This window comes from Mercenaria mercenaria, chromosome 5 (assembly GCF_021730395.1).
Source record: "Mercenaria mercenaria strain notata chromosome 5, MADL_Memer_1, whole genome shotgun sequence".
Lineage (NCBI taxonomy): Eukaryota > Metazoa > Mollusca > Bivalvia > Venerida > Veneridae > Mercenaria > Mercenaria mercenaria.
Window position 1 is genome coordinate 64,640,135 of NC_069365.1, and position 24,139 is coordinate 64,664,273.

The 24,139-nt window shown below is 37.4% G+C and overlaps 1 protein-coding gene across 3 annotated transcripts in view; it reads left to right on the forward strand.

The window, feature by feature from the left end:
* The window catches only part of LOC123557429 (nucleoporin p58/p45-like), a 57,586-nt gene that overhangs the window by 19,979 nt on the left and 13,468 nt on the right, over positions 1 to 24,139 (forward strand). For all 3 annotated transcript variants that reach the window (XM_045348873.2, XM_045348874.2, XM_045348875.2), the window contains 5 exons: positions 2,195 to 2,260; positions 6,706 to 6,880; positions 9,896 to 9,975; positions 11,676 to 11,794; positions 13,020 to 13,102. In XM_045348873.2, the coding sequence (XP_045204808.2) occupies positions 2,195 to 2,260; positions 6,706 to 6,880; positions 9,896 to 9,975; positions 11,676 to 11,794; positions 13,020 to 13,102 (523 nt within the window). The remainder of the gene's footprint in view (positions 1 to 2,194; positions 2,261 to 6,705; positions 6,881 to 9,895; positions 9,976 to 11,675; positions 11,795 to 13,019; positions 13,103 to 24,139) is intronic.

Below are 24,139 nucleotides of genomic sequence, written 5' to 3' on the forward strand. Positions count from 1 at the left end.
CAGAATATATATGAACGTATATATACGAGCCGTTTCATCTTATGGGACTTACAGGAACATTGTAAGCGATTGTTTATTTATTTTATTTATGTTCTAGTAACCTTTGACACTGATTTCGAGGACAAGCCGTATTTGTGACACATACATGTCTATTGTTGGGCTGTAAAAAGATAGATCCAAAATTTAAACTAAAAGCTATATTGCATAACTTCTTCGTCATTTCTGTGCATAGAATTCGGTTGCTATTTCGTTAGAATATCAGAAAATTACTGGAAATAAAACATATCTTTGAAAAAGTCCCGATCTTTCATCATTTGTTTGGTTGGCGTATGTTTACAAATTTCATGTTAGTAGGCCGTCATGTCCAAGAAGCCGTGTAAAGTGATAATTTTGATGACACATTGGTTTTATTTTGTAATTGTGAGTGATCGTTACGTGATCAGAAAGATCGGACAGTGGGATGTTATAAAAAAGTGATACTTTATTTAGATTAGAAAGTGAATCGCACTATACAATAAGGAATTCTAAGGTAAAATACTCCTTTTACTTCATTCACTGAAGAAAACATGTCGGACATATTTTTGTAAAATATTGGTGCACGTATGATTTGTGTAACCCAGTTTAACGACGTTTTCTTAGAAAACTAACGCTCAGCTCATTTACACTGACATATCCTTGATTGATGAATATATATATTGTATAGATATAAGAGACTTACGGTACCAAATACTTACCCCGAAAATTCCTGTGCATTTTCCTCTTGTGCACTGTTGGAACATGTTTTTGAGTGTCATTGATACTTTATAATTTACTCGGAGATAACATTTTTTATTATTATTAGTTTCTCTTTGAACCCCGAGCATTTCTCGCGTTGTTACGACAATCTCAGTTTTACATAGGAATTTTGCACTGTCAAAATAGCATAGTCCTTAAATATTTTCATATCTCATCGCTCACACTGTGAAAATATGAAATCTATATTTTCACACTGTGAGAGATATGAGCTCCGCCCCCTCATACATTGTGTATGAATTTTAAATTATTTGCTTAAAACAGGATGAAAATTATAGTTGCACTTTGTTCTTTATAATATATTTCTCGATTCAAATTATTTTACTTAAAGAGAATTTCATACTGTTATGCAGCAAAATATAAAACAAAATGGAACTTTATGTTGCATGCGTCTTTATAACGTCATGTCTGTTTACGCGCGTCTGTTTACCGCGCTGAGATTAAAACAGTTGAAAAAAACGCATTTTTCAACGTAATTGAGCATAAAATAAAAAGAAAATTTGTTTGTTTTGAGTGAATATGGAATATATCTCACCTCGAAGTGAGAAAATTTTCACATTTTCACTCGCGCTATGCGCTCGTGAAAATATTTGAAATTTTCTCACTTCTCAGTGAGATATATTCCATATTCACTCAAAACAAACAAATATCCTCTATATAGTGCATATATGTGCATGGACGTTTTTAATTGATGCCAGTGAAAATTCATACACTAGGACCTCGTTATAACACTGTCGTCGGGGTCCAAGGTTCAAGACACGCGGATCTAGCGGGGTTAAATTTATAACGCAGGTTATCCGTATAAGCGGTATATGCAATACCCCACCCACCGGTAATGTATTAGACGTATTTTAAATGCTGTTTTATGTTACATAAGAAATTTTTAGCGTTTAAATGGGACATTTATTTACCTTAAATGCTACTGGAAAATACATTAAAAGAATTATAACGCTATGTCAGCTTCCCATTTCATCGTGATTCTAAAAGAAATGTGGAATTTGTGTATCCTGGAAGTAAACATATAACGCTGTGTGAGAAGCGAGCGGTCGTGAAAATTACATGTGCAACGCAATTGCAATGGGGGTTTCTGTAACTAAAAGAGAAAAAAACGTGGACAGTCTTAAAAAATAATTTTGAATACATGTAGAAAATCGATGAAATAAGAAAGACAATTGTTAAATCACCGGCGTTTCGTTAATTCGGATGCACTGAATGTGATGATTACAAAAAACGGCTGCATATTATTACAAAACTGGGTAACTACCTTAATGTTTTTAGGGTGAGTTTAGCTGTCAGTGCAGTATTGCTGGGGAATCGCTTAGTGTTAAATTGATTACCACAGCAAAATACTTTTAAATCATTGCCATGTACATTTAGATGTTTTGTTTGCATCTGATTTCAGAGAAAATAAAACAGTGAAGGAGACGCCTGTGGAGAACAATATTTTACTTGATGTTGATGAACTAAGGTAAGCTGATACTCTATGATCCTCCAGTGCTACACTGACTGATGTCAGTTTGAATTGAAATGTCTACAGAAGAAAACTGCAGAGAAATCATGTTTTCACTGATCCTTCCTTATGGTATACTTCCTTGTCAAGCTGATTTACAGAAGTTTACAGACACAAATACATTTTAATATCAGTTTTTCTGATTCCATAATTGAATGTGTAGACCAACCTACATGTTAAGCAGTCAGTCTAGGGAGTAGTCAAAAATGGCTGCTAGAGACAGGTGACTACTTACTGCTGGTGTGAAATATTCTAGCCTCTTAAGCTCACCTGAACTAAAGTCTCCTTATTATCTAATCGTGTTTTGTCTGTCTTCTGGTATCCAGCATTGCATTTTTACTTTAAAAAATTTCTTATGAGCTGCTTGATAGATCTTCACCAAAGTTGGGCTGAGGCTTTCTTGCATGGACACACATCAGATTTGGACATGCTAAAGTCCCCTTTAGAGGCACCAAAGCTAAAATTAGAAAGACCTTTATACAGCTGCTCATTTGCCACTTGATAGATCAACACTACACTTACTTTGTAGCATTCTGGTATCAACTTTTCTCCAGTTTGATCAAACGGTTCTGCTTGATATCAGAGCTAGATACAGAAAAAATCTTTCAGTGACTTTTTCCATAAAACACTTTATGAATATTTATCAAACTTAGTCTGTAGCATCTTTTTTGGTTCTGCTTGTCCCCTTTTAGAGGCTGCCAGGGCCAAAAATTTAAACAACCATTAAAAACTTATCTTGACTTTTTTGTATGCTTGATGGATCTTTTCCAAGCTTTGGTGTTACCTCCATTCACACAGTGTATAGACTCTCTGTACGCCCAAACGGAAGTCGCCAATAACTAGGCGTTCACTTTTGTTTTTCCAATTGTTGGAAGCTGTCAGTAGTAATTATTTTTATGTTTTTCTGTGGCTATTTGAAATAAATATTCTTCTTGTATATATTTTTCAATGTATGATAAATGTCTCTGCAACAAACTGTCGTTAAATAGACACTAACACATGAAAATAAAACATATTTTCACCAAAAACACAACTGGTCATAGCAAAAGACGATGCATTCAGGCTAAAATGCCCGTTATTTAGGAAGTGCGAAGGAAATACGTGTCAGAACCGCTTCTGAATGTTACATTATCAACCCATGCACATGAGTTTATACCTACAAATATGAATTTACAATCCTAAATAGTTGAAATATTGTTTAATTCAACATGCATCTGAATTATGCACTGGCCGCCTAGTCGCAAAACTTTATATAAAAACTGTTCCACTATTCGCCAAAACACTGTACGCCTATTCGATAAAGAAATGACGAAGTGTTTGGACTTGCAGGCTCTATACACTGTACTCCTTGAATTAAGAAATATAAATTTTGTATTGTATTTTACTTGCGACTGTGAAACAGTATTTATTAGTCTGTTTTACCAACGATGTCCTTGTCTTGGACAAGAAATAAAATCTTTATACGTGTTTCCGCTAACATTCGAGAAAAATATATATTTATTTCGCTCAGTTTGACGGACACTTTGTTTGTTTTTCTTTTTTTCTTTGTGTTTTTAGCTCGACTGTTCGGGAATATGGGTGCTATTCTACTGGCCTCGGCTTCCGCACTGGCTTTCTAGGTTAAATTTTTTCGGCAACCTTTTTGTCACATCTTTTTTACTTTTGCTTAAACCTTACTGTATCTTCGCATAAACATTGTGCAGCATACAAACGAAGCCTTTTTATGCAGGGTCCCTGTGTCCATTATACCCAAGGTCAATGTCACTCAAGGTATTGCACTTGGTGTTTGACATTATTTTTTTTTATAATTTAAGCTACGCCTACAGACACATGCGCTATGAATGTTTATACGTGTTTCCGCTCACATACGAGAAAAAATATATATTTATTTCGCTCAGTGTGACAGGACACTTTATTTTTTACTTTGTATTTTTAGCTCGACTATTCGGGAATAGGGGTGCAATTCTACTCGCCCCGGCTTCGGCGATGGCTTTTTTGGTTAAAAGTCTTAAGGCAACCTTTTTTTCGTCACATCTTTTTTACTTTTGCTTATTCCTTACTGTAACTTCGCATAAACATTGTGCAGCATAGAAACAAAGCCTTTTTCTGCAGGGTCCCTGTGTCCATTATACCCAAGGTCAATGTCACTCAAGGTATTGTACTCAGTGTTTGAAATTACTTTTTGAATTTAAGCTCCGCCTACAGACACACGCACTGTCTGCCTGGTTGCTTTGTACAGTCAAAGTGTGCAATGAAAATAAGTCCCACTCATCTATCTTTCAAGACGGTAGCAGCTTTATTCATATTATTTATACATGTAGATCAACTGATGTAATCACTAGGAGCCAGGTCATTTTCAGTTTGTTCTGTAGCGAATACTCAATAATTATGAATGAAAACGAAAAAGAACCGGGTGTTAGCTTTGATCTGCTTGATTTTGAATGATATCAGCGAGCCGGATATTAAAATAAACAGAAATTACCAGTTACCCCGCCGACGGCAACTGTTTTTTTTCTGTGAGAGATGATAAAGTTCCCATCATAAAGTCCGAACAAGTCTCTGAGATGCCGAAAATTGATCAAACACTGAGTTGTGCCACGTAACGATTAAATGAATTATGCGCTAGTGATTTATGTGTAACGAATCTAGTCATTATTGCAAAAATCAATTTCAGACACTATGCAGGTTAGAGTTCATTAGTACGCAATTACCAAATTGAGTTAGGCGCACAGCTGCGCCGTGCTAGACCAATTTAATTTGATAAATGCTTACTAATAAACACTAACGAAAAGTGGAATCGAAACTGCAGTAATAGCATTTAAACTGGTCCATGACTGTTACGAAAATGAAAGAAGTTATAACTATTATATTTTAACTTTTGGTTATCATAAAACAAAGTCAGAACATTGAAATATAAGAATGAAAAGAAGTTTTGAATAGGCGTACAGTTTTTCGACTAAGCGTTCAGTCCGGATTTTAAAAATTGCGATTAGTGGGCCAGTAATATATTGAATAGTGGGACAGTGTAATCGGCACATATGTCTCTGAAAAACACATTTTCCTAAAAGCGTATTCGTTACCATAGAGTCATGCTGGTATTTATCGATGCATAAGATATTTATCTATGAATTAGCAAAGGTTTCAATTCTTTGCAAAAGCTTGAGATACATGTATTTCAAAGAATTGACAGTTTCATTACAAAATCGAACAAATACCCACATGTGATTTGACTTGAAATTAAGTATATTAAGAGTTTTAACAGGCATGTTTGGTATCCACGTAAACAGTAATTCCATATCGATACGTAAAATAAAAAATACACTTACTTCATGCTATATTAACGAAATGAACAATGAAAATCCAAGCCATCCGCGACAGCAAAAAATTGTGTTTTGATTTCTGAACGCCTAGTTTTTGGCGACTTCCGGTTGGGCGTACAGAGAGTCTATACACTGTGATTCATGGACTTCCCTGAAGTTTGTTCAAATGCTTCCCTTTGACCACTGGCCATTAGAGCTAGAAATAGAGAAACTTTAAACAACAACATTTTGTCCAGAGCTGCTTGATATAACTTCACCAAACTTGGTCAGTAGCATCCTTTATGGACCTCTCTCATGTTTGTTCAGTTAGTTCTCCTTGACCATTTTAGGGGTTGCCAGAGCTAAAATAGAAGAACCTTTGACTGAACTTCTCATTAACCACTTAACCTTTACCCTGCTAAATTTCTAAAATGTAATGGCTCATCCTTCATTCTGAGCAGTACCACTTATTATTCAGAGGGTGTACACTGAAAATTTACTGACTGACTAGGGAACAGTGCAGACATTGATTTATAGGCTGATCTTGGTCTTCACTGGTTGCAAAGGCAGAATCACTTGCCGGCAGCAGGCTAAAGGTTAATAGATCATTACCAAATTTGGTTTGTAGCATCCTTATATTTCAATCTAGTCTTATAAAATGGCCCCACTCGAATTTTTAGGGGCTGCAAAGGCTAAGAATAGAAACACCTTTAGATGACCTCATGAACTGCTTATTGTTATATTTGTTGATACGATACCTGTATGTCATGACTCATGAAATATATCAAGGTCAGGTAAGCAACTTAGGGCTAATCTGAACTTTTTGTTTACAATAGTTAGTTTCCACCAGTCATGGTTTTTACATATGAATGGCAGCCAATAATATTTCAGACTTGATGGATGAATATACATCTAGATTTTCGAGTGTGGTGTAATTAAGTTGGATCTCTTTGATCTTGAATTTGTTAAGAGTGATGGTGAGCCATATACGGCCATCATAGCCCGCTTATTTTCAGTGTATATTAATCTCTTGATTCAGTTTTGCATAAATGGCTATTTTAACCATTATATAACTGTTGAAATATTGTGACATACATTATACAGAAAATTTGTAAAAGATGAGAAGAGTGAAATGGAACAGATGAAGAGAATGTCATCAACACCTATGGTTAAAGTTCAGGAAGACAATGCTGCCCTCAAACAACTCTTGTCAGTGGTATCAAGTGGACTGCAGAAAAATGCATGTGCTGTGGATAAACTAAAGAAAGAAATGACGCAGGTTGTTTTAAATAGTTACTATATGCTTCATATCATTTTGGGTTTTCACCTTGATTAGAGGAATAGAAGAAGATTTATTAGCTCTTAAATGACTGTGTAGTTATGCAAAAAAGGTCACATACAACAGGGGTCCTATAACTAAGTCTGATTAAATGAAAGTGCCAAAAGACAGATGTTGAAGTCACTACCTCAGAAAATCGCTTTTTATGCCCAAAGAAATACTATGTTAGTGGAATAGGGGTTGCATTTCTAACTGCATATTTGTGAAATTTGATCAGACTGATCTTTTTGGTGAATTTTAGGTCAAGACCGAATATGGGTAATCTGGGGCAAAAACTAGGTCACCTAGTCAAATCAAAGAAAAATCTTGTGTATGCAATAGGGGCTGTATTTTTCATTTGATGTGCATGAAACTTAGACAGAATGTTTGTCCCCATGAAATCCCAGATGAGTTTTTGTCTGGGTCACATGGGGTCAAAAACTAGGTCATATCGAAAGAAAAAGCTTGTTTACACTCAAGGGGCCACGTTTTTAGCTCGACTATTCAAAGAATAATAGGGGAGCTATCCTACTCGCCCCGGCGTTGGCTTGAGCGTTACCATGAGCGTCACACAAATGTTAAAGTTTGCGTACCACCCCAAATATTTTCAAAGTCCATTGAGATATTGCTTTCATATTTTGCATACTTGTTTACCATCATGACCCCAGTCTGTAAAAAAGAGGAGGTAACTCTATCAAGCATTTTGACTGAATTATGGCCCCTTTTTGACTTAGAATATGCTTATTGTAATGTTAAAGTTTTACTCATTGCTTATATTATACTATCAAGCACTGAGAATAGTCGAGCACGCTGACCACTGACAGCTCTTGTTTATTCAGTCTTCATAAAACTTGGTCAGAATATTTATCATGAAGTCTTGTATGATTTCGGATCTGGGTCATGTGGGGTAAAAAACTAAGTCAAATCAAAAGAAAAGCTCAAGAGGCCACATTTTTGGTCCAATCTTAATGAAAATTGGTCCGAATATTTGTCTCCATGAAATCTTGGATGGATTAAGTATTGGATCAGGTTGGGTAAAAAACTAGGTCACTAGGCAAAATTGAAGGAAAACCTTGTTAACACTCTAGAGGTCACATTTTTGCTCCAGTCTTCATGAAACTTGGTCAGAATGTTTACCTCCTTGAAAACTTGAACAAGTTTGAAACTGGGTGATGTGGTGTCAAACACTTGGTCACTAGGTCAAACATATTTATACTGTTATCAGGTGAGTGACCTAGGGCCATCTTGGCCCTCTTGTTTCTGTGAAAATTTTTACTGCACTTGTGGCCCTTTGATAGTTTTTGCTTATAGGAATATAGAGAAAAATTATGTCCTCACATGTTATTAGCCTGATTTGCTTCAAACTTTTACAAATGAAGAAGCTTCATATGCAGACGACTTAAAGGAAGGGTTTTTTCCTGCAAATATTTTTACTGCAGATATGGCCCTTCGATAGTTTTTGCTATATAAAGTATGGCACAGTTTGTCGGGGCATCCATGTCCAGTGGACACAATTTCTAGGTTATTTTTAATATTGTTTAATTATACCCCACCAAACCTTGTTGGGTGGTAGAGGCTATATAGAAATCACTTTGCCCCTTTCTAGTCCTGTCCCATGAACATACCAGGTCCTATAACCCTGACTTGTTTTGACAAAATTATATACCTTTTTTCACTTTGGAAATTTCCCAAAATTGACATTTCTTCAACATTTCTGAAACCTATTCATGCATTTATATGCCAAGTTCTATGACTCTGCCTGTTATTAATCCCCCGCCACAAGTGTTGGGGGGTTATAGGAATGGTCTCCGTCCGTCCTTCCGTAACACTTTCGTGTCTGCTCCATATCTCCTAAACCCCTTGAAAGATTTTCATGAAACTTTGGTCAAATGATCACCTCATCAAGACGATGTGCAGAACCCATGAGTCAGCCAGGTCGGTTCAAGGTCAAGGTCACAACTCAAGGTCAGAGGTTTGAGCCTACCATTTCTTGTCCGCTCTATATCTCTTAAACCTCTTGAAGGATAATTATGAAACTTGGGCTAAATGATCACCTCATCAAGACGATGTGCAGAACCCATGAGTCAGCCATGTTGGCTCAAGGTCAAGGTCACAACTCAAGGTCAAAGGTTTGAGCCTTCCATTTTGTGTCCGTTCTGTATCTCCTAAACCCCTTGAAGGATTTTCATCAAACTTGGGTCAAATGATCACCTCATCAAGCCGATGCGAAGAATTGATGAGTCAGCCATGTCGGCTCAAGGTTAAGGTCACAACTTAGAGTCAAAGGTTTGAGCCTTCCATTTTTTGTCCATTCTGTATCTCCTAAACCCCTTGAAGGATTTACATAAAACTTGGATCAAATGATCACCTCATTAAGTACTCATGAGTCAGCCATGTCAACTCAAGGTCAAAGGTTTGAGCTCTGTATCTCCTAAACCCCTTTTAGGATTTTCATGAAACTTGGGTCAAATGATCACCTCATCTAGATGATGTGCAGAATTCATGGGTCAGCCATGTCAGTTCAAGGTCAAGGTCACAGCTCAAGGTCAAAGGTTTACCCTTTCACTATCCATAGCAGTGGCGGGGGATTTAGCTGTCTTTCAGACTGCCTTGTTTTAACAAAATTGGCCTCTGAATGTGCCCGTTTAGTAGTTAAGAGCCTGCATTGGCCCAATGGCCCTAAATTAGGGACAGTAATGTTTAACACAAGACCCCTTATGTATGGACTCCATAATAGTTTTTAACTCGCTTTGACAAATGTTTTATAACTATTGCTATCCTTTTGAGGGTATTATTCCACTCTAAAGACCTAACCATTGACAAGAGGAGTACCTGGGTTCTTCCTCCACCATTAAAGCCAGAAGGTAGTAGTATGACCGGTGTAAATTATAACCAAAACAAACAAAACTACAAAATCAGCAATAGTGAAGACATTGTTTTATTTCCTCAAAAGGACCTTCAATTTTCTTCATTCAGGAGTTAAAGAATGCAGAAATGGCTATAAGAACTAAAGAGACTCCACCAGGCTTGCAGTATGAGAACACAGCTCCTACATTGTAAGTTATATCTCCCTCTCAACTTCTTTTTTCCAGATTTCACTTACTGTATTGATTAATTTCATATTGATTTTACAAGGTGCTCAAGGTGAGCTGTTGTGATTGCTCACTTTCTTTAGTCCTTCCGTCATCTGTTTATACACATAAAGACCTAAATTAGATTTTGTTTAGTCAGCAAAAGCATATTAACTATCAATAACAAGTGTTGGGCATTACCTCAGCAGGGCTTTTTAGCTCCTTACTGGTGGAACACTGGAAGGGACTACAGGAATGCCCTCCATCAGTCTGTTCGTCCGTCTGCAAATCTGGATCCTGCGATAACTCAAAAAGTATTAAAGCTAGGTTCATAAAACATAGTATGTGTATAGAGGGCAATATGTAGATTATGCACATACTTGACTTATGCTTGTAGGTTAAAGGTCAAGGTCACTATTGAAGGTCAAGTAAAATTTGTTTCTGCTACATAACTTTTACATACATTGGTGGATTATCTTAGTGCTACACACAAACATTCACCACGATGAGACAATCTATGCTTGTCGGTTAAAGGTCAAGGTCACTGATTAAGGTCAAGTAAAAATTTGTTTCTGCTCCATTACTTTCAATTCCATTGAAGGATTTTCTCAGTACTACACAAAAATGATTCCCATGATTAGACTATGTGTCACACACATGACCCATGGTTGTTGGTCAAAGGTCAAGGTCATTATTGAAGGTAAAAAAAAAAAAAAATTCAACAATAGGGGACTTCTTGGATTGATATACTGAAATTAAACTTCACCTATAGGTAATACCCTGAAATCCCGAAAATAAGCTGCGGCTTATTTTCAATTTTCATAAGGATTTGGTGCTTTATTATCAAGACTGGCTTATTTTTCAGTCCGGCGAACTTTTGAGTACATAATATTCAGTAACGGTTTGAAAACCGGCGTATTTTCGAGAACCGAAATACTGAAGATATGGATGTCATATTTTTGCTTTTTAGTAAAAACATCAACGTCGGTAAATACTTATACTTCTGTTATCTGTTTTGTTACAATTTTTTATTGAAAATAATCCGATCCTAACAGATAATTACCCATTAAAAAGTTTTGTCTGGCCTATGATTTAATCGCCCATTAAGTATGAATAACTTACACACTACTTGATAAACACTGCATTGTGTTATAAAGACCGGTCATTTTAATTAATAGAACTGACGTGACAAGAAGTGTTTGAGAGAGAATTTTATTGCTTTTAAAGTTTTGATTTGTTCAGGCTTTTAAAAATCAGCACAACTTGCATTGTTTTAAGTGTTTTTATTCCAAAGTATATTTTATTGCTATTACATTTGGAAATAAATCTGCTATGTACAAGTTGGTAACTGTTGCTATCTTATATGGTGTCCTAACACAGTCATTGATACTATTACTGATACAAAAAATTGGACGGCTTATTTTTGAGTGTGGCTAATTTATGAGCCCTTTTTGTCTGTACTGAAATGGTGGCTCATTTTTGAGACCGGCTTATTTTCAAAACTGGCTTATTTTCAGGATTTCAGGGTATATAATTGGTAATATCATCCATACAAAAAGTTTATTAAGTCTTGCATTGTCAACAAATAAAATGTTGTTCATTTAATATAATTTGGAAATACTGTAGGCAGATTTAATATATTGCTTGACAGTTTTAGAGTTCCCCAGGTATTTTTGTTTTTGTAGATACTTCCAGAATGTAATAGAGAACTTTGAGACACAGATGTTAACATACAGACAGCAGATAGAGATGTTGGAGAATCATCTGTCCTCCTTACATCAGCCAAACAGACTCACACCCGAAGGTACATCTTCTCATTATAGTCAAAAAACATTTTGTCTGATAGGTCACATGATCTTTTTCTGCTGAAGGCCATATTAAGATTTTTAAAACACATAAAGCTGTATGTAGAAAATAAATTGATTGATTGGGCATTTTGCTTTGAGATATACGAAATTCTACTTAAAATGATACTGTGTGCACGTATTTTTCGGGCTGGGACTTGAACAATTCTTTGAGATAGCCGGAATTTCGAGTTTCAACTGTACTTTGATATAATGTAACAATGTCATATACAAATGTATGCTAATGCTTGAAGTACAGCCGAGACTGTCATGTGTGACTTTCATCGGGGACCCTAAGAATAAAGTCACATATGACAGGAAGTCTTTAAAGTCTCAAAATATGATGCACTTAAAGTAATACAATGTTATTGTCGAGCCCGCTTGTGGAAATGAAGACATAGTTGTCCATAAATGGCTGTTCAGTGTATGTGCATGCGTCCGTCCGTGCATGCGTCTGTCTGGATTTGTTTGTACGGACCGTAACTTTGACATGCATGGAGCAATCTTGTTTATATTTGGCATGAATTTTAACCTCAGTGAGATGGAGTGCCATGCACAAGCCTCAGGTTCCTATCTCAAAGGTCAAGGTCTTAGTCGAAGGTCAAAGATGTCCGGCCCATAACTTTGACATGCATTAAGGAATCTTGTTTATATTTAGCATGAATGTTTAACTCAATGAGGTGGAGTGTCATGTGCAAAACCCAGGTTCCTTTCTCAAAGGTCAAGGTCACAGTTAGGGGTCAAAGGGTGGGCTCAACATTTTGCCTGTGGGCATCTAGTCTATATACATTTTAATGCATTTATATAACATTTCATCATGTCACATTTTAGGTTGAAGTGTTTTTAACACATTAAAGCTAAAATCTGTTAAAAATCATCAATACACAACACATTAAAACACTAAAATACCTACACATTCATGAAGATTATAAAGAAATGAGTTAAAATCGATAATTGTCCTTAATAAAATGCAATTAAGACCTGTGATGTCATAAAACATGAAACAAGTTGCATAAGACAGGGAGTCTTTTATTTAAGGGGGTCGCTCAGACAGTCTATACTGTACTTACAGTAACAAGATTTATATAGTTAGTAAATGTTATTTTAGGTCCAGAATTTATCTCAGAAACTGGCCTAATATGGCGCTTTTATACAGACTTATTTTATGAGAATTTATATTTTCAGAGTTGATACTGTTGTTGAGAAAACTTCATGAAGCCTTTGTTGCCATGGCTGCACAGTTACAACACATTCATGAGGCTGTCAAGGTATTTTCCATTTACATATATAATTTTTAACTCGACTACTGTGAAATCATTAATATTCGTGGGGGACTAATTTTCGTGGATTTCGTGGTTGAGTCAATCCACGAAATTTAATCCCAACGAACAAGTAAATTTCCCATTCATTTTATGTTCAAAAGTTGAAATCCATGAATTCATATCCCCACGAAATTGCCGTTTTGACCAAAACCATGAAATTTCATGCCCACGAAATTAAATGATTTCACAGTATATGAAGTACATAGAGAGCTATCCTACTCTACCTAGTGTCGGCGGCTGCGTCCACACTTTGGTTAAAGTTTTGAAGCACTCACTTTATCTCTTTTATTACTTGATCATGTTGATGGATTTTCTTCAAACTGAAAATAGTTGTTCCTCATCATCTTAATTATAAGGGTCAGAAATCTTGCACCAATATTTCATGAATTATCCCTCCTTTTTTATCCCCCCGCCGAAGGCGAAGGGGATATTAGAAATGCTCTCCGTCCGTGCGTCCGTCCGCAACAATCTTTGTCCGGAGCATAACTCCAAAAGTACTGGAGGGATTTTCTTCAAACTTCATACACTGATAGAACACATTGGGAGGAAGTGCAGTGTGCAAGAACAATAACTCTACCTTGCCTTTTTTTAGCTCACCTGTCACAAAGTGACAAGGTGAGCTTTTGTGATCGCACAGCGTCCGTCGTCCGTGCGTGCGTCCGTCCGTGCGTAAACTTTTGCTTGTGACCACTCTAGAGGACACATTTTTCATGGGATCTTTATGAAAATTGGTCAGAATGTTCACCTTGATGATATCTAGGTCAAGTTTGAAACTGGGTCACGTGCGGTCAAAAACTAGGTCAGTAGGTCTAAAAATAGAAAAACCTTGTGACCTCTATAGAGGCCACATTTTTCATAAGATCTTCATGATAATTGGTCAGAATGTTCATCTTGATGATATCTAGGTCAAGTTCGAAACTGGGTCATGTCCGGTCCAAAACTAGGTCAGTAGGTCAAATAATAGAAAAACCTTGTGACCTCTGTAGAGGCCGTATTTTTCATTGGATCTGCATGAAAATTGATCAGAATGTTCATCTTGATGATATCTAGGTGAAGTTTGAAACCGGGTTAACTGTGGTCAAAAACTAGGTAAGTAGGTCAAATAATAGAAAATCCTTGTGACCTCTCTAGAGGTCATATTTTTAGCTCACCTGTCACAAAGTGACAAGGTGAGCTTTTGTGATCAAGCGGTGTCCATCGTCCGTCCGTGCGTGCGTCCGTAAACTTTTGCTTGTCACCACTCTAGAGGTCACATTTTTCATGGGATCTTTATGAAAGTTGGTCAGAATGTTCATCTTGATGATATCTAGGTCAAGTTCGAAACTGGGTCACGTGCCATCGAAAACTAGGTCAGTAGGTCTAAAAATAGAAAAACCTTGTGACCTCTCTAGAGGCCATATATTTCACAAGATCTTCATGAAAATTGGTCAGAATGTTCACTTTGATAATATCTAGGTCAAGTTCGAAACTGGGTCAGATGCCATCAAAAACTAGGTCAGTAGGTCTAAAAATAGAAAAACATTGTGACCTCTCTAGAGGCCATATATTTCACAAGATCTTCATGAAAATTGGTCAGAATGTTCACCTTGATGATATCTAGGTCAAGTTCGAAACTGGGTCACGTGCGGTCAAAAACTAGGTCAGTAGGTCTAAAAATAGAAAAACCTTGTGACCTCTCTAGAGGCCATATATTTCACAAGATCTTCATGAAAATTGGTCAGAATGTTAACCTTGATGATATCTAGGTCAAGTTCGAAACTGGATCACATGCTGTCAAAAACTAGGTCAGTAGGTCTAAAAATAGAAAAACATTGTGACCTCTCTAGAGGCCATATATTTCACAAGATCTTCATGAAAATTGGTCAGAACGTTCACCTTGATGATATCTAGGTCAAGTTCGAAACTGGGTCACGTGCCATTTAAAACTAGGTCAGTAGGTCAAATAATAGAAAAACCTTATGACCTCTCTAAAGGCCATATTATTCATGGGATCTGTATGAAAATTGGTCTGAATGTTCATCTTGATGATATCTAGGTCAAGTTCGAAACTGGGTCATGTGCGGTCAAAAACTAGGTCAGTAGGTCTAAAAATAGAAAAACCTTGTGACCTCTCTAGAGGCCATACTTGTGAATGGATCTCCATAAAAATTGGTCAGAATGTTCACCTTTAATGATATCTAGGCCAGATTTGAAACTGGGTCAGGTGCCTTCAAAAACTAGGTCAGTAGGTCAAATAATAAAAAAACCTTGTGACCTCTCTAGAGGCCATACTTTTCATGGGATCTGTATGAAAGTTGGTCTGAATGTTCATCTTGATGATATCTAGGTCAAGTTTGAAACTGGGTCAACTGCGTTCAAAAACTAGGTCAGTAGGTCTAAAATTATTAAAATCTTTTGACCTCTCTAGAGGCCATATTTTTCATTGGATCTGCATGAAAATTGATCAGAATGTTCATCTTGATGATATCTAGGTCAAGTTTGAAACCGGGTCAACTGTGGTCAAAAACTAGGTCAGTAGGTCAAATAATAGAAAATCCTTGTGACCTCTCTAGAGGTCATATTTTTAGCTCACCTGTCACAAAGTGACAAGGTGAGCTTTTGTGATCACGTGGTGTCAGTCGTCCGTCCGTGCATCTGTCGTAGCGTCCGTAAACTTTTGCTTGTCACCACTCTAGAGGTCACATTTTTCATGGGATCTTTATGAAAGTTGGTCAGAATGTTCATCTTAATGATATCTAGGTCAAGTTCGAAACTGGGTCACGTGCCGTCAAAAACTAGTTCAGTAGGTCTAAAAATAGAAAAACCTTGTGACCTCTCTAGAGGCCATATATTTCATAAGATCTTCATGAAAATTGGTCAGAATGTTCATCTTGATAATATCTAGGTCAAGTTCGAAACTGGGTCAGGTGCCATCAAAAACTAGGTCAGTAGGTCTAAAAATAGAAAAACCTTGTGACCTCTCTAGAGGCCATATATTTCACAAGATCTTCATGAAAATTGGTCAGAATGTTCACCTTGATGATATCTAGGTCAGGTTCCAAACTGGGTCACGTGCCATCAAAAACAAGGTCAGTAGGTCTAAAAATAGAAAAACCTTGTGACCTCTCTACAGGCCATATATTTCACAAGATCTTCATGAAAATTGGTCAGAATGTTCACCTTGATGATATCTAGGGCAAGTTTGAAACTGGGTCACGTGCCGTCAAAAACTAGGTCAGTAGGTCTAAAAATAGAAAAACATTGTGACCTCTCTACAGGCCATATATTTCACAAGATCTTCATGAAAATTGGTCAGAACGTTCACCTTGATGATATCTAGGTCGAGTTCGAAACTGGGTCACATGCCATTTAAAACTAGGTCAGTAGGTCAAATAATAGAAAAACCTTATGACCTCTCTAAAGGCCATATTTTTCATGGGATCTGTATGAAAATTGGTCTGAATGTTCATCTTGATGATATCTAGGTCAAGTTCGAAACTGGGTCATATGCGGTCAAAAACTAGGTCAATAGGTCTAAAAATAGAAAAACCTTGTGACCTCTCTAGAGGCCATACTTGTGAATGGATCTCCATAAAAATTGGTCAGAATGTTCACCTTGATGATATCTAGGCCAGATTTGAAACTGGGTCAGGTGCCTTCAAAAACTAGGTCAGTAGGTCAAATAATAAAAAATTGTGACCTCTCTAGAGGCCATACTTTTCATGGGATCTGTATGAAAGTTGGTCTGAATGTTCATCTTGATATCTAGGTCAAGTTTGAAACTGGGTCAACTGAGTTCAAAAACTAGGTCAGTAGGTCTAAAATTATTAAAATCTTTTGACCTCTCTAGAGGCCATATTTTTCAATGGATCTTCATGAAAATTGATCTGAATGTTCACCTTGATGATATCTAGGTCAAGTTCAAAACTGGGTCACGTGCTGTTAAAAACTAGGCCAGTAGGTATATAAATAGAAAAACCTTGTGACCTCTCTAGAGGCCATATTTTTCATGAGATCTTCATGAAAATTATTGAGAATGTTCACCTTGATGATATCTAGATAAAGTTCAAAACAGGGTCACATACCTTCGAAAACTAGGTCAATAGGTCAAATAACAGAAAAACCTTATGACCTCTCTAGAGACCATATTTTTCAATGGGTCTTCATGAAAATGGGTCAGAATTTTTATCTTGATAATATCTAGGTCAAGTTCTAAACTGGGTCACATGAGCTCAAAAACTAGGTCACTATGTCAAATTATAGAAAAAATGACGTCATACTCAAAACTGGGTCATGTGGGAAGAGGTGAGCGATTCAGGACCATCATGGTCCTCTTGTTCATGGGATCTGCATGAAAATTGGTCAGAATGTTCATCTTGATGATATTTAGGTCAAGTTCGAAACTGGGTGACGTCCGATCCAAAACTAGGTCAGTAGGTCAAATAATAGAAAAACCTTGTGACCACTCTAGAGGCCATAGTTTTCATGGGATCTGCGTGAAAGTTGGTCTGATTGTTCATCTTGATGATATCTAGGTAAAGTTCGAAACTGGGTCAACTGCATTCCAAAACTAGGTCAGTAGATCTAAAAATAGAAAATTCTTGTGACCTCCCTGGAGGTCATATTTTTCAAGGGATCTGTATGAAAATTGGTCAGAATGTTCATCTTGATGATATGTAGGTCAAGTTTGAAACTGGGTCACGTGCGGTCAAAAACTAGGTCAGTAAGTCAAATAGTAGAAAAACCTTGTGACCTCTGTAGAGGCCATATTTTTCATGGGATCTGCATGAAAATTGGTCAGAATGTTCATCTTGATAATATCTAGGCCATATTTTTCAAGGGATCTGTATGAAAATTGGTCAGAATGTTCATCTTGATGATATGTAGGTCAAGTTTGAAACTGGGTCACGTGCGGTCAAAAACTAGGTCAGTTAGTCAAATAGTAGAAAAACATTGTGACCTCTGTAGAGGCCATATTTTTCATGGGATCTGCATGAAAATTGGTCAGAATGTTCATCTTGATAATATCCAGGCCAAGTTGTAAACTGGGTCGCATGCGGTCAAAAACTAGATCAGTAGGTCAGATAATAGAAAAACCTTGTGACCACTCTAGAGGCAATAGTTTTCATGGGATCTGCATGACAGTTGGTCTGAATGTTCATCTTGATGATATCTAGGTCAAGTTTGAAACCGAGTCAGCTGCGGTCAAAAACTAGGTCACTAGGTCTCAACATAGAAAGACCTTTTGACCTCTCTAGAGGCCATATTTTTCAATGGATCTTCATGAAAATTGGTCAGAATTTTTATCTTGATGATATCTAGGTCAAGTTCAGAAGTAGGTCACATGAGCTCAAAACTAGGTCACTATGTCAAATAATAGAGAAAAAAAACGATGTCATACTCAGTTCATGTGGGGGCAGGTGAGCGATTCAGGACCATCATGGTCCTCTTGTTTGAGTTATTCCCCTTCATCTTATTTTCTGAAAAAAATTTGTCCGGAGCATAAATCCAAAAGTACTGGAGGGATTTTCTTCAAACTTTATACACTGATAGAACACATTGGGAGGAAGTGCAGTGTGCAAGAACAATAACTCTACCTTGCCTATTTTTTGAGTTATTCCCCTTTATCTTATTTTCTTAAAACATTTTGTCCGGAGCATAACTCCAAAAGTACTGGAGGGATTTTCTTCAAACTTCATACACTGATAGAACACATTGGGAGGAAGTGCATTGTGCAAGAACAATAACTCTGCCTTGCCTATTTTTTGAGTTATTCCCCTTATCATATTTTCTTTAAAAAATTTGTCCGGAGCATATCTTTTTCATGCTTGGAGGGATTTTGATATATGTTGGCATAAATGTTCACCACCACGTGGCAGAGTGTCATGCACAAGAACCAGGTCCCTAGGTCTAAGGTCAAGGTCACACTTAGAGGTCAAAGGACACAAGAATGAAAACCTTGTCCGGAGCATTTCTTCTTCATGCATCGAGGGATTTTGATATAACTTGGCACAAATGTTCACCACCACGAGACAGAGTGTCATGCGCAAGATCCAGGTCCCTAGGTCTACGGTCAAGGTCACACTTAGAGGCCAAAGGTCAGATACAAGAATGACTTTGTCCGAAGCATTTCTTCTTCATGCATGGAGGGATTTTGATGTAACTTGGCACAATTATACACCATCATGAGACAAAGTGTCATGCGCAGTTCCCTTCTTTAGAATTACCTCCCTTTGTTGTTACTTTAAATAGCTTTTATTGTAACTTTTTCATTACTAGTCGTAGGGAAAAATCGAGACCACTTTTCTGTAGTACAACATGCATGCAACATCCAGTTTTGAGGTGTATTTTGACCTATCTCTACCTGGTAAAGATTTTTGTGTGGACTTACAATTTTTTTTTTTTTTTTTTTTTTTTTTTAGCTCACCTGTCACATAGTGACAAGGTGAGCTTTTGTGATCACCCTTCGTCCGTCGTCAGTCCGTCCATCCGTCCGTGCTTCAACAATTTCGTGTCTGCACGATAGTGGTTTCATTTATGATTTTATTAGTCCCCTACTGGTTGAAAACCAGTTTCGGGGACTATAGGAATGTACTTTTCCGTCATTCCGTCTGTCCGTCCGTCCATCTGTCCGTCCGTCCGTCTGTCCGTCCGTCCGCAATTTCGTGTCCGGTCCATAACTCTGTCATCCATGAAGGGATTTTAATATTACTTGGCACAAATGTTCCCCATGTTGAGACGACGTGTCATGCGCAAAACCCGGACCCCTAGCTCAAAGGTCAAGGTCACAATTGGAGGTCAAAGGTCAACAGGGCTTTTTTCCTGTCCGGTCCATAACTCTCCCATCCATGAAGGGATTTTAATATTACTTGGCATAAATGTTCCCCATGATGAGACGACGTGTCATGCGCAAAACCCGGACCCCTAGCTCGAAGGTCAAGGTCACAGTTGGAGGTCAAAGGTCAACAGGGCTTTTTTCCTGTCCGGTCCATAACTCTCCCATCTATGAAGGGATTTTAATATTACTTGGCACAAATGTACCTCATAATAAGACGATGTGTCATGCACAACTTTCAAACCCCTAGCTCAAAGGTCAAGGTCACACTTAGCAGTCAAATGTTAACATAGCATGAACAGGGTCTGTTTCGTGTCCGGTCCATAACTCTGACATTCGTAAGGAATTTTAATATCACTTAGCACAAGTGTTCCCCATGATGAGACGACGTGTTCGTGCGCAAATCCCAGACCCTAGCTCAAAGGTCAAGGTCACAATTGGGGGTCAAAGGTCAATATGGTTTTTTCCCTGTCCGATCCAGAACTCTGTTATCCATCGAGGGATTACAATATTACTTGGCATAAATGTTTCCCATGATGAGACGTTACGTGTCATGCGCAACACCCAGTACCCTAGCTTAAAGGTCAAGGTCACACTTTGAGATCAAAGGTCAAGAGGATTTTTTTCCTGTCGGTCTATAACTTTGTCATGCAAAGCAGGATTTAGATATCAGTTGGCACAATTATTCCCCTGGATGAGACAACATGTCATGCGCAAGAACCAGGTCCCTAGGTCTAAGGTCAAGGTCATATTTAGAGGTCAAAGGTCAAATTCAAGAATGACTTTGTACGGAACATTTCTTCTTCATGCATGGAGGGATTTTGATGTAACATTGGACCAAATGTTCACCACCATGAGGCACCCTTGTTTTTAGAATTAGTCCCTTTGTTGTTACTATAAATAGATTTTATTGTAACTTTTTTATTAATGGCGGTAGGGAAAAATCGAGACCACTTTTCTGTGGTACAGCATGCATGTTACATCCAATTTTTAGGTGTATTTTGACCTATCTCTACCTGGTAAAGAGTTTCTTGTGGACTTATATTATATAGATTTTTTTTTTTTTTTTTTTTTTTTTTTAAAAGATTAATTTCCCTTTGTTGTTACTATAAATAACTTACATGATAACATTTTTATAATCAACCAAAAAAATTCAATATGAAAACAACTATAGGTTTTTATATATATAAATTTTAATCCAAGTGTTTTGTTATAACATATTGTATATATAGTACAATATTGTTTATACATCATTGACAGATATCAGTTCATTATGTTATACTGCAGTAGAGAAAATTAGGTGCCTTCCAGTAGGGGACTTTGTATTGCATGGCAATACTTCATTCACTTGTTTTAACCAAACTTGCACACAACTTGTATCGCCATAAGATCTTGGTTCCTTTCTTGAACTGCCTAGATCACATTATGGGTTCCAGAGTTATGGCCCCTGAAAGGGCCAAAATTAGCTATTTTGACCTTGTCTGCACAATAGCAGCTTCATTTATGATTTGAATTTAATCAAACTTGCACAAAACTTGTGTCACAATAAGATCTTGGTTCCTTTCTTGAACCAGCCAGATCGCATTATGGGCTCCAGAGTTATGGCCCCTGAAAGGGACAAACTTAGCTATTTTGACCTTGTCTGCACAATAGCAGCTTCATTTATGATTTTCTTAGTCCCCTACTGGTTGAAAACCAGTTTCGGGGACTATAGGAATGCACTTTTCCGTCATTCCGTCCGTCCGTCTGTCCTGTCCGTCCGTCCGTCCGCAGTTTCGTGTCCGGTCCATAACTCTGTCATCCATGAAGGGATTTTAATATTACTTGGCACAAATGTTCCCCATGATGAGACGACGTGTCATGCGCAAAACCCGGACCCCTAGCTCAAAGGTCAAGGTCACAATTGGAGGTCAAAGGTCAACAGGGCTTTTTTCCTGTCCGGTCACAACTCTCCCATCCTTGAAGGATTTTAGTATTACTTGGCACAAATGTTCCCCATGATGAGATGATGTGTCATGCGCAAATCCCGGACCCCTAGCTCAAAGGTCAAGGTCACAATTGGAGGTCAAAGGTCAACAGGGCTTTTTTCCTGTCCGGTCCATAACTCTCCATCATGAAGAGATTTTAATATTACTTGGCACAATGTTCCCCATGAGGAGCGACGTGTCATGCGCAAAACCTGGACCCCTAGCTTAAAGGTCAAGGTCACATTGGAGGTCAAAGGTCAACAGGCTTTTTTCCTGTCCGGTCCATAACTCTCCCATCTTGAAGGGATTTTAATATTACTTGGCAAAATGTACCTCATAATAAGACGATGTGTCATGCACAACTTTCAAACCCCTAGCTCAAAGGTCAAGGTCACACTAAACAGTCAAATGTTAACATAGCATGAACAGGGTCTGTTTCGTGTCCGGTCCATAACTCTGACATTCAGTTAAGGAATTTTAATATCACTTAGCACAAGTGTTCCCCATGATGAGACGACGTGTCATGCGCAAATCCCAGACCCTAGCTCAAAGGTCAAGGTCACAATTGGGGGTCAAAGGTCAACAGAGTTTTTTTCCTGTCCTGTCCAAACTCTGTGCTATCCATGAGGGATTTTAATATTACTTGGCACAAATGTTTCCCATGATGAGACGACGTGTCATGCGCAACACCCAGTACCCTAACTTAAAGGTCAAGGTCACACTTTGAGATCAAAGGTCAAGAGGATTTTTTTCCTGTCCGGTCTATAACTTTGTCATGCAAAGCAGGATTTAGATATCAGTTGGCACAATTATTCCCCTGGATGAGACAACATGTCATGCGCAAGAACCAGGTCCCTAGGTCTAAGGTCAAGGTCATATTTAGAGGTCAAAGGTCAAATTCAAGAATGACTTTGTACGGAACATTTTCTTCTTCATGCATGGAGGGATTTTGATGTAACTTGGAACAAATGTTCACCACCATGAGGCACCCTTGTTTTTAGAATTACGTCCCTTTGTTGTTACTATAAATAGATTTTATTGTAACTTTTTTATTACTGGCGGTAGAGAAAAATCGAGACCACTTTTCTGTGGTACAGCATGCATGTTACATCCAATTTTTAGGTGTATTTTGACCTATCTCTACCTGGTAAAGGGTTTCTTGTGGACTTATATTATATAGATTTTTTTTTTTTTTTTTTTTTTTTTTTTTTAAAGATTAATTTCCCTTTGTTGTTACTATAAATAACTTACATGATAACATTTTTATAATCAGCCAAAAAAATTCAATATGAAAACAACTGTGGGTTTTTATATATGCACATTTTAATCCAAGTGTGTTGTTATAACATATTGTATATGTAGTACAATATTGTTTATACATCATTGACAGATATCAGTTCATTATGTTATACTGCAGTAGAGAAAATTAGGTGCCTTCCAGTAGGGGACTTTGTATTGCATGGCAATACTTCATTCACTTGTTTTAACCAAACTTGCACACAACTTGTATCACCATAAGATCTTGGTTCCTTTCTTCAACTGGCGAAATTCCATTATGGGTTCCAGAGTTATGGCCCCTGAAAGGGCCAAAATTAGCTATTTTGACCTTGTCTGCACAATAGCAGCTTCATTTATAATTTGAATTTAATCAGACTTGCACAAAACTTGTCACCATAAGGTCTCGGTTCCTTTTTTAAACCGGCCAGATCCCGTAATAGGTTCCAGAGTTATGGCCCCTGAAAGAGCCAAAATTAGCTATTTTGACCTTGTCTGCACAATAGCAGCTTCATTTATGATTTGATTTTAACCAAACTTGCACACAACTTGTATTACCACAAGATCTTGGTTCCTTTCTTGAACTGGCCAGATTCCATCATGGGTCCCAGAGTTATGGCCCCTTAAAGGTCCAAAATTGCCTTTTTTGGGTTTTGCAGCCATATAGATACTTCATTTATGGTTTTATTTGATACAAACTTCCAAAATATCTTCAACAACAATAAATCTTGGATTCCATGACAAATCAGATCCAATCGTAGGTTCCAGAGTTATTTTATATCTGATTACCTCCCCTGATTGTAATCAAAATGGATTTATATCAGTAAGTACTTATAGGACTTATTTGAAATTTCATTATTGTCTTTAGTTGGACTGAGCCAATCAGGGTAGATAACTATGGACTGATTTTATGTCAAATTACCTCCC